The sequence below is a fragment of the Camellia sinensis genome, chromosome 10 (assembly GCF_055761805.1).
Source record: "Camellia sinensis isolate YWXY chromosome 10, ASM5576180v1, whole genome shotgun sequence".
Classification (NCBI taxonomy): Eukaryota; Viridiplantae; Streptophyta; class Magnoliopsida; order Ericales; family Theaceae; genus Camellia; species Camellia sinensis.
In genome coordinates this window covers 11933505-11945940 of record NC_138970.1, presented here as the reverse complement: position 1 = coordinate 11945940, position 12436 = coordinate 11933505, and the positions used below count along the sequence as shown (strand labels likewise).

At 33.9% G+C, this 12436-nt stretch overlaps 1 protein-coding gene across 1 annotated transcript; it reads left to right on the top strand.

Moving 5' to 3' along the window:
• The first annotated feature begins 8621 nt into the window (after window positions 1-8621).
• LOC145801486 (UDP-URONIC ACID TRANSPORTER 1) lies at window positions 8622-11939 on the top strand. Its single transcript, XM_082893180.1, has 4 exons — window positions 8622-9439; window positions 9985-10088; window positions 11072-11300; window positions 11568-11939. The coding sequence occupies exons 1-4, from the start codon at window positions 8996-8998 to the stop codon at window positions 11712-11714; spliced, it is 924 nt and encodes a 307-aa protein (XP_082749306.1). The 5' UTR covers window positions 8622-8995; the 3' UTR covers window positions 11715-11939.
• The last annotated feature ends 497 nt before the right edge of the window (window positions 11940-12436 follow it).

Sequence of the window (12436 nt, the reverse complement as noted above, 5' to 3'; positions counted from 1 at the left end):
AAAAAAAAAAAAAAAAAAAAAACATTTATATGGACAAGTTGCTGGAAATGATGCCGGTTTTCGTTACTTACAATGGGAATTTGGCAAACAAATATTCTATATATTAATGTCACATCAAGTCATAATTAAGTTTATGACTTTTATTTATTTTCTATTTTTTCAGTGAACTTAGATGTGGCTAGAGTAATATAATTTTGTTACGAATGCATGTGATTGTCAACTGTTTGTGACCACATTTTTAAGCGAACACATTATAAGGGGTGTGTTTAGCAACGTTTACGTTTTTAATTTATATTTATTAAAATTTTATAAGTTAATTTTTGTTTATTTTTAAAAAAATATAAACTACAAACGCGTTTGGTAATTGAAAAAATATTTAAAAAATTTTAAAAATATAAAAAAGAGTAAGAAATGACAAGTGGTTGCAAGTGGCGGTGGAAGACGATGGTGGAAAGTGGTGATGGTGGGTGGTGGGTGGTGGTGGTAGGTGGGTGGGTGACGATGATGGGTGGTGGGTGATAGTGAATGGGTGGTGGTGGTGGGTGGTGGTGGCAAGTAGGTGGCGGATGGAGGGTGGTGGCGAGTGGTGGTGGTGGGTAGGTGGGTGACGGTGGCGGGTGGGTGGTAGTAGTGGGTGGGTGGGTGACGGTGGCGGGTGGTAGCGAGTAGGTGGTGGTGGTGGTGGCGGGTGGTGGTGGCAGGTGGCAGGTGGTGGTGGGGGATGGGTGGGTGATGGTGGCGGGTGGTGGTGGTGGTAGTGGTGGCGGGTGGTGGTGGCAGGTGGGTGACAGATGACGGGTGGTGGTGGTGGGTGGGTGGTCGGTGGTGATGGTGGGTGCGTGGGTGACGGTGGTGGGTGGTGGTTGGTGGTGGCGAGTAGGTGGCGAGTAGGTGGTGGTGGTGGGTGGGTGAGTGAGTGATGATGGCGGGTGGTAGGCGGTAGCGAGTGGGTGGTAGTGGTGGGTAGTGGGTGGTGATGGTAGGTGGGTGGCGAGTGGCTGGTGGTGGGTGGTGGTGGTGGATGGTGGTGGCAGGTGGGTAGTGAGTGGTGGTGGCAAGTAGGTGGCGGGCGGTGGATGGTAGGTTGGTGGTGGTGGTGGCGGCGGCGGCAACGGCAACGGCAACGGCGAAAAGTGGGTGGTGGTGGCAAGTGGATGGCAGGTGGATGGTGGTTGGTGGTGGTAGCGGGTGGTGGTGGCAAGTGGGTGGTGAGTGGCAGGTGGTGGTGGGGGGTGGGTGGTGGTGGTGGTGGTGGTGGCGGAAGATGGTGGTGGAAAATGGTGGCGGGTGGTGGCTAGTGTTGGGTGATAAAAAAAAAAATTCAAAATTCAAAACTCAAAACAAAAGCACATTTTTTGTGTTTTTATTTTTTGGCCAAATTTATAAACTGAGACCACTGATTTATAAATTAAAAATTTTACCAAATAAGTTTTTATTTGAGTTTTTTAAATTTTTATAAATATAAATAGAAAATTGAAAACGTGTGCCGTTTGGTAACACTTACGTTTTCAGTTTTCTGTTTATATTTACAAAATTTTAAAAAATTCAAATAAAAACTTGTTTTGTAAAATTTTTGATTTATAAATCAGTGGTCTCAGTTTATAAATTTGGCCAAAAAATGAAAACACAAAAAATGTGTTTCCGTTTTGAGTTTTGAGTTTTTTTTTGTTTTACCACCCAACACTAGCCACCACCCGCCACCATTTTCCGCCATCACCACCTGTTACCACCCTCACCACCCGCCACCACCATCCACCAGCCACCAACCACCCCTCGCCGTCGCCACCACCAGCCACTTGCCATCCACCCGCCACCACCCACCACTACCATCCACCGCCCGCTACCACCACCCGCCACTACCATCGCCCGCTACCACCATCCGCCACCTACTTGCCACTACCACTCACCACCCACCTGTGACCACCATCCACCACCTGCCACCACCAACCACCCATCACCACCAGCCACCTGCCACCCACTTGCCGCCACCACCCACCACCACCACCACCACCTACCCGCCACCCATCTGCCACCACCACCACCCACTCGCTACCACCTACCACCCGCCACCATCACCACCCACCCACCTACCACCACCATCACCACCACCACCCGCCACCACCCACCATCACCCGTCATTCGCCACCCACCTGCCACCACCACTACCACCCGTCACCACCACCACTGCCACCCACTTGCTACCACCCGCCACCGTCACCCACCCATCTACCACCACCACCACCTGTCACCACCCATCATCACTCGTCATCCGCCACCCACCTGCCACCACCACCCGCTACCACCACCCACTCGCTACCACCCACTACCGTCACCCACCTACCCACCATCATCACCCACCACCCATCTGCCACCACCCACCACCACCCGCCACCCACCACCCGCCACCGTCACCCACCTGCCACCACCCGCCATCCGCCATCCGCCACCCACCTGCCACCACCACCACCACCACCACCCACTCGCTACCACCCGCCACCGTTACCTACCCACCCGCCCGCCACCACCCACCACGACCAGCTACCCACCACCCACCGTCACCACTTTCCACCATCGTCTTCTGTCGCCACTTGCCGCCATTTGTCATTTCTCACTTTTTTTATATTTTTAAAATTTTTTAAACATTTTGTCAATTACCAAACGCGTTTGTAGTTTATGTTTTTTTTAAAATAAACAAAAAATAAGCAAAAATCAGTTTATAAAATTTTTGAAAATATAAATTGAAAACGTAAACGTTACCAAACACACCAGTGTTACCAAACGACACTACAGTAACTTGACTTTTGAAGAAAATTGCTTTTACATTAAATTTATATAAAAGTACATCTTAGATGATGTAGTGATGACATTTTTTAAATTACGCATCATATTGGTCACATTTAGTAACATTTTTTTTTTTGAAAAACAAAAAACAAAAACTTATTTGATATATATATTTTTTATTTTCAAAATAATTTTAGAAATAGGAAAAAAAAAAGTATTTTCATTTGTTTTTAAGGTAAATTACACTTATACTCCTGAGATTTGTCTATAATACATATTACTCATTGACATTTGAAAACTTACACTAATCTCCTTGTCATTATAAGTATTTAGACGGAATGAAAACATTAAACTCATGTACTCTCTTTTCTTGCTTTTCTTTACTTCTATTTTTTTTTTCGCTTTCCCTTTCCCTTTCCCTTTCTCTTTCCCTTTTCTTTGCTTTATTTTTTTTTCAATGTAATTCTCTTTTTTTTTTTACTAGGAAATGTTACCTTTGATATAAGCAGGGGGATTTGTGAAATGTAACTATTAACTACAAGGGTGGGAATATAATTGTCAGAACGTCAGGGGGTGAAATGTAATTGAACCAAATCTTAGAGGGTGTCAATGTAATTTACTCTTGTTTTTAAAATAAATTTTAACTCATTCTTCTCATTAGGGCCGTTCAAAATACTGTCTAATTCGTTAAAATTATACCAATTTGTATTAATTCACACTGCTTTATCTGCCAATTGCGGATTAAATTTTAAAATTTATAATCCGTCTTTCAAACCGTTCTACTCCACTATAGTTAATACATATATATTTTTTAACCTTTAATGAAATATCAAAGGTGAAAGAGATTTAAGATGTGAAATTTGTTACAAATTAATCGTTATATATATGAAACATATTATGTAAAATTAGTTTGTGATATATATATATATACATAAAATGTTATACAAATTAGTATTGTATATTATGTAAATGTTTGATAATTGGTTAGAATATTCTTCAATCTGTCAATTTGTCTAAAATCGTCGCAACCGCAATTTACTAATTTGTTATTCGATTTGTAATTTTATTCTCAAACCGTCAGAACCACATCACGCACACCCCTACCTCTCACTGCCCAGTGCCATTACCCATATGCCACGAACAATTATCGTCACCTATAACAACCGCTATGTGTCTACCCATCGACAATCTTTTGGAAAGCTCCAACAAGCGCTGATTACCTTTTAGCGAGCTCTTGTGATCGGACGATAATCATACACAACATTTAGCTACATTGTAGTAGATCTTTGGCCATCCTCTGACCTTTTGTGATACTTCAACCCCCCCCTCCCCCCAACCACCGATCACCACATCTATTCACCTTCTATTATTGTTGTTTATCACTTTTGACAACTTACTAACCATGTTTTTCCATTTTTATTTTTATTTTTTACAAAATAAATAAATAATAACTTATTTCTTTTCTTTTGCAAATAAAAAATAAAAAAACTGGCAACATTATCAAATTACATATTCCCCCCCCCCAACCACCGATCACCACATCCATTCACCCTTTACTGTTGTTTATCACTTTTGACAACTTACTAACCATCTTTTTCCATTTTTATTTTTATTTTTTACAAAATAAATAAGTAATAACTTATTTCTTTTCTTTTGCAAATAAAAAATAAAAAAATTGGCAACATTATCAAATTACATATTCCCCCAACCACCGATCACCACATCCATTCACCCTCTACTGTTGTTTATCACTTTTAACAACTTACTAACCATGTTTTTTCATTTTTATTTTTATTTTTTACAAAATAAATAAATAAATAAATAATAACTTATTTCTTTTCTTTTGTAAATAAAAAATAAAAAAACTGGCAACATTATTATGAAATATATATATATATATATATATTATTGTATAATATTTCTCACCGTAACCCTTATCAAATATAAGGTGTTTAACATAAATTTTTTGATATAATTGATTGGGAGGCCACACCAACCACAATGTTCTGAGGACTCCTTCCTAATAAATGACAGTGACACCATAGACATTTCCTCTCTTTTCTTTTCTTTCAAGAAGGGCGGCCCGTACACAATGTTACTGTACCGTGTTTTTGAAAGTTGGTTAAAAATTAATTTTTTTTTAATTTTTTCTGTAGATGAAAAATGTGAAAGGTGATATGATTCAAAATAAATTAAAAACTAAAAACTAACTTCTAACCAGCATGCCAAATTACTACTTAAGGCCCCGTTTATTTTTAGAGGTAGAATGAAGGGGATTGATGGTGAGAGGATTAAAGAGTGGTTTGTGATGTCCTAAATAAGTGTATTTTTTGACTTTTTATAAAAAAGATATGTAGAAAAGTAGAGAGGAGATATTGATTGATGTGACTTAAAAAAGATAAAAAAATGGACTAAAATAGATTATGCCAAACAAGGCTTAAGTAAAATTGTGTTTGTTTTGATGATAGTTGTTAGTGTAGGAATTGTTAAATTATTTTTATATAAAACAATAAAACAAATAAAAAAATATAAAAAATTAAACATTAATATTTAAAAAAAAATTCCTAATATATAAAAAATAAAAAATTTTCTAATTCTCTCACTATTTTTCTAATACCATCTCTACCTCCTCCATCCCAATCCCCCTTCCAAGGCCTTTACTAATACCAAGGGATTAGGAGTCCCCTCCCCATTTCTCAAAACAAACACCTCATATAGTAGTCTCACCTTACTATCAATCTCAATCCCCTCCTTATAACCCCAATCAAACATGGCCTAAATGTGTTGATTTTAGTTTAAAATAATTTAAGAATTTGTATCAAATTATTTAATATAATTTTGTTTAATTTATTTGATAAAAATAATTTAAATAAATTAAAACAATAATTATCATAAAATTTGAAAAATAAATGCTTTTACTATTATTTTTATTTTATTAATTAACAATAAAATCAATAAATGACAGTGACACCATAGACATTTCCTCTTTCTTTCAAGAAGGGCGGCGTAATCGATGCCATTGTGTTTGGCCAAGGTTTTTTTTTGATTTTTTGAGTTAAAATTCACAAAATGATAAAATAAATTAAAATAATTAATAAGATAAAATGTTACATTAAATTTATAATTATTTTAATTTTTCTTTCACAAACATTACATCCAACTACCAAAAAATTCAATTATATTCTTAAACACAAAAATTTTAACGTACTAAAATAGTTAAAAACTAAAATAACCTACTAAAATCGCAATATTCCAAACTGTATTACGGCTTAAATGGGTTGATTATAGTTTAAAATAATTTTAAGATTTTATATTAAATGATTTAATATAATTTTATTTATAATTTATTCAGTAAAAATAATTTTAAAATTTTAAAAAATTAATTGTCATACAAGTTGAAAAATAAATGTTTTCACTATTATTTTTATTTTTTAATTATTAATTACTCATTTTGTCTCAAAATATTAATTCCTTATTTCATTTTTTATTTTTTCAAAATATTAGTCTCTTTTTAAAAATCAAGTACAAAAATATAAATTTCTTATTTTACCCTTATTTTAAATTCATTAACAATAAAAAAGTAATATTTCTTAAAAAAATATATATTAAAGGATAATTTTAAAAAATATAATAATTATACTATCAAAAAAAAAAGTTAAATTCTCTAAAAAAATCATTATTTTGAAGTAAAGAGAGTATTAATTTATAATAAAATAAACCAAACAGACTTTAACGGACCACAAGCCACGTTTGCACGGCTACTTTCCATTTGAACCGTTGGAGGCGTTGTCCTTTTTTCAAAAGAGGACTTTAGATAGATGATGAAATAGAGGTAGTCGGAGGAGTAAAAATAGGAAGAAAACATAAAATGGGTAAGGGCAATGCTACATCCCCCTAAAATAACCCCCCCTAATCCCCCTAATTTCCATATCAAGTAAAAAAAAAAAAAAAAAAAAAGAAAACAGTTGCCCAAAATGGAAATTAGGGGGATTAGGGGGGTTATTTTAGGGGTCCAAATCATTTTCCAATGGGTAAATTGCATTGACACCTTTTAGGTTTTTATTTAATATAAATCGTATTTTCGCATTTTAAAAATTATATATTTTTTTTTGAAATTTATAATGTCGTTATAAATTACTCCTTAAATTGTTGATATCATATTTTAAATTTTTTTAAATAATCATCTTACTCTTCTTTCTATCATTATGACTATATTTTATAACTTTTCATCATTAAATTCTATTTAGAACATATTCTTATTAAGTGATGATATACAAACATAAATTTTATATAGAATTTTCAAATACAATGATATAGTTTAATGGTGACATTTTACTTTAAAATAAAACACTCATAAATATGATTTATATTTACAACAATATCACTATCACAACATTTTTTATGATATTTTTTTATAAGTTTTTATATATCAATATAATTTTTCATTTTCATTTTCATTTCCACCATTATATTTAAGATTAGATCAATTTAATCTAAATATATTTAAAAACTATAAAATTTGCACAAATTTTTTTTTAAAAATTCATTGAATACAACAAAGTCTTCGTTTGAGAAGAGCTAAAATAACTTGATTTTTTGGCAATTTTAGCCTAACTTTTTTAGCCTCGTTTGATTTTTGTTTTTGATTTTTTTGACTTTTGTAAGAGAAAAAGTGTAATGATTATGGTTTGGATGTAACATTTTTTCTTATTGACTTATGTAGTCAATTTATCTCTTGTGTTTTTTTAGCCAAAAAGTCAAAACCAAATATAACTTTAAATGTATTAATTTTTTTTTATTTTTTGCATTTGGTGAAATTAAAAAAAAAATCACAAAATATTATATTTCTTAAGTATATCTAGATTAGGTGTATTTAAAAAATAAAAATAAAAATTGCTTAAAATATTTTTAAAATTTTTGTAAAAATAAAAAAATATGAAAAATAAAAAAAGCTTAATTTTTTATGTGAGTTAAATCAAAGAAGATAATTATTATTTCTCTTGAAATGATACGAATAAAATATCTGTATTATTTTATTGTTTTGTATGGTAAAAGGAAAATATATAATTTTAATCTGATATAAGAATAAGTGTAATTTTTCAAATATAAATAGAACATCCATATTAAGGCTAAGTTTGGCAAGTTGAAAAAAAATAAAAAAGTCAAAAAGTTACTCAAAAAGTTATCACTGTTCACCAAAAATAAAAAATTACGGCTGCACAACTCTCAATCCTAATTTTCCTGTACACACTAATTTATACAATTTTTTAATACACATTTTTCATAAAAAATCAAAAAGTTAATCCAAATATTCATATTTTTTTCCTTAATTTTTTAGTCTAAAAAATAAAAAATACACTTATTTAAGACATTTCAAACAACCTCTAAATAAAAATCTTAGCGGGTTGTCAGTATACTTTATCTAAATAAAAACTGACGAGTAAATTACATTTTGTCTTGTATTTTATAATTGTGTTTGGCTATTAATTTGAAACAACATTTGAACCATGAGGTTTATTTTAAAATTAATTTAGGTGATTTGAATCGTTCACCTTTTAGGATTCTTTGAATAGAATATTTATATAAAATATTAAGATGATCGGATATCAATAGTTATATGTTTAAATTAATTTTTTATTATAAAAAATAAATATTCAATCATATTTGTCGTTCATTTTTGAAAAATAAATATGTTTTAAACTTATAGTTATTCAATTATTTTATTTATTTTGTTTAAAAAGTAAATAGTTCAAATTATTAAAATTAGTTTTAAAATAAACTTACCAAGCTCAAATACCCTCTCAAGGGAAGCCAAACCATTTATATACTTTCATGTTTCAAAAGGAAGAAAAGAAAGGAAAGTGAGACCACATAACAACCAGAGTGTTCTGAGAACTACCCTAAATTTTCCTTCCTAATACAATGACAACCATAGACATTTCCTCTCTTCCTTCCACCTGCACATCATCCAACACAAAGCTCCACAGCTGCCAGCACACCCATACTGTCTCTCTGTCTCTCTCCTCCTCCTCCTCCTCCCTCTCTCTCTCTCTACCCAAAAAAACTCTACCCAAAAAAAATAAAAAATAAAAATAACAATAACAGAAAACCAACCAAACAAACAAACCCAATTCTCCATTAGAGCTTCAAATGAGAGCTTTTTGTGAGATCCCACCAAACTCAACACCACCAAAACCCTAAAAACACCAACAAAATGTCCTCCCAAAAGGAAACCCTTTTCATAACCTCACTTATAACCCTCTGGTACTCTGCCAACATTGGTGTTCTTCTTCTCAACAAGTTCTTGCTCTCCAATTATGGCTTTCGCTTCCCAATCTTCCTCACAATGTGCCACATGTCAGCTTGTGCTGTCCTCAGCTACATCTCCATCGTCTTCCTTAAGATCTTCCCTCTCCAGAGGATCAAATCTAGGTCTCAATTGCTGAGAATCGCGACTCTGAGCATTGTGTTTTGTGGGTCTGTTGTGGGTGGTAACATCTCTCTTAGGTACCTCCCTGTGTCTTTCAATCAGGCTGTCGGTGCTACGACACCGTTTTTCACGGCTGTGTTTGCGTATTTGATGACTTTCAAGAGGGAGTCTTGGATTACCTATGCTGCTCTTGTGCCTGTTGTTGCTGGGGTTGTTATTGCTAGTGGGGTATGTTTATTTTCATGATTGGTTCTGATTCATTGATTTCATACTGTTTTGTTTAGTTTAATTTTTTATGTGGGTTATTGAATTTTGATTGTTTCTTTGTATAAAGATTGATAATTCCTTAGTCGGTATTGTTTGATGAATTGGTTTGGGGTATGTTTATCATCATAATTGCTTTTGATTCATTGATTTCATACTGTTTTTTTAGTTTAATTTTATGTGGGTTATTGAATTTGATTGCTTTTTCTTTGTATAAAGATTGATAATTGCTTAGTGGGTATTGTTTAATGAATTGGTTTGGTGCTGATCTATCATTTAATGTTGTTTTGACTACCTAGATCTGAAATTTTGTTAAATCCCCTTTCACCAAAAGAATTTTAAGATTTGGACTTATAATTGGCTAGGAATGTGTTTAATAGTTATTTGACAACAAAAAGAAAAGAAATTCTCATTATTTTTGTGGTGAGAATTTTCATTGGTTTTGGATTCTCACCACTGCCCCCACCTCCTGCCTTTTTGGAGGAATTAACTGTTTTTTGTGGTGGCAGGGTGAGCCAAGCTTTCACTTGTATGGATTTATTATGTGCTTAAGTGCAACTGCTGCAAGAGCCTTCAAGTCTGTTCTTCAGGGTATCCTACTTTCTTCTGAAGGGTAAATGCTTTGCTGCTTTCATTTATTATACAACCATCTGAGCAATTACATATTTTTAGACTCATGTTAAATTTTCTTTGCCTACAGAAGATTTGGCTTACCTAGAAAATTTGTTGTAATATGATGCTATGAACTCCTCATGTTACCCAAACCAAAACTAAGCCTTGTGTCCCAATCAAGTGAAGTTGGCTACATGAATTATTTTTTATCATTCTATGCTATCAAGGGCTATATGCTAAGTTAAATTATTTAAATTCATATCTTTTTTTCCAACCACATCTCATGTCAGTTTAGGTTTCCCCTACTTCGAAAATTTCCATTTATGGAATGAGAGTAAAAGGTTTTTGGGTGTGGAGTAGGCTTCTAGAAAGGGATTAGGCCGAGTGGGAGTACAGCCCTTAGTAATTACTTCAAATGTTCAGTTGTCCTGATATTTAGCCTTTTGTCAAGAGCCCAGATATTTTCCCATTGTACCTTGATCTGTTACTGATTTGAACTAAGGACCAATCAGAAGTTAGTTTTCATTTTATGGGAGCATAGTGAATGATTTTGTATTCTTTGTTAAAAATCAGTGTCTCTAGAGAGCATGAATCTACTTATAGAATTGGTCGAACTGGTATCTTCATAATTAGTTTAATAAAAGAATCCAATGATTGCTGGTGAAGGTAAAAATTCTAGAATAACTATCATCTGAAACATATTCCCATGCCAAATAAGATAGATATTGTTTGCTCAAGTTAAGAGATCAAATTTTCCTTGTTCATTCACCATTGTGTTTGGTATGTGCATGTATATGTTTATTCCCTTATGCTAATGTAGAGGGAGAGAGATGCGAAAAATTGAATCTTTCTGATTGTTTGGATTGAATGATTATTTTAGAGTCCATGAGATTTTCTTCTCTTTTCCTCCGTTTCTGTCGATGCATTTTGGGAATTATCCAGTTTCCACTTGAAAACAAAGCTCATTTTCTCTTATCATTGCAGGGAGAAGTTGAACTCCATGAATTTGCTGCTTTATATGTCCCCAATTGCTGTTCTAGTTTTATTGCCTGCAACACTTATAATGGAGCCCGATGTTTTAGATGTCACTATATCGCTTGGAATGAAGCATAAATTTATGTGGCTACTTCTTTCCATTAATTCTGTGGCCGCTTATTTGGCCAACTTGTCCAACTTCTTGGTGACTAAGCATACAAGTGCGCTAACACTCCAGGTTCTCTCTCTCTCTCTCTGTGAACACGTTATAACATGTTTTGTAATGCTTCAATTACAAAAGTTGTACAAATTTTCCTACAGAATGATGTGGTTGATTTAAGTCTTGCCACTTAAAAAAAATTGGTGAAAAAAAAACCCATCAAGATACATTGAAGATTCTGCTTAAAATTATTAGAATCGTCCGAACTTCACATTATTATGTTGGTTGTTCTCTTGTTACTCACTGTTATCTGTTTTCACCCTCTGGGAACTATATTGTTATCAGGTATTAGGCAACGCAAAAGGTGCTGTCGCCGTGGTTATCTCAATACTCTTGTTTCGAAATCCCGTGACCTTAATGGGTATCGGTGGCTACACAATAACTGTTATGGGGGTAGTTGCTTATGGAGAGTCCAAGCGAAGACACAAATGATGCTTTAACACGCACCATTTTAATTCCTTTCTGATGTCCCATTTTTTTATCCCCTAAAAATTCATAGTGAAATTAGATGGTAGATCATAAGTCAACATCATTGTTTTTCAGGGAGAGATTAGTTTCATCATGATTTTTTTACTTTTCTACCTACAAGAATGTATTCATTTGTATCAGATACTTGTATGATTTATTAAGGAGTAAAATATCTTCTTTTTTCACCAATTTCTTTGCAGATTCCCTTCTTATTATTGTCTTGTTTGAAGTTAAAATTTCAGCCTGTGCTCGTACTGGGTAATGTATCGCATCTGTTGAATGGTTTGATGCTTGTTATTGTCTTTCATGTTTCTAAATGGAGATGTGTTGTTGTGAAGTTGTGCTTTTACTATGCAAACATGCATTTCCAACCTCTTTCAATCGGTCGAATCAAAGGGTTGAAAGAGATGTGGCTAATCAATTGGTCAAGAACAAGGTCTTGCTGTACAAGTTGGAATCTTTCCCTTCCCTTCTGTTCACCCTTTACCGTTCATCTGGAAGGAAAGAGGAAATTGACCTCCAGCAAGTGGTCATCATTCTTGGGCCAACTGATGCTTTTCCCTCCCTTTCACAAGCTTAGTTAGCATAGAACGATTCTTTGGTTGTGAAGTCCATTTGTAGCATTTGTAGCTATCTGTTTTCTTCTGAAATGTTATTTAGAAGAAAGGTGTGTTTTTAGTATGCAA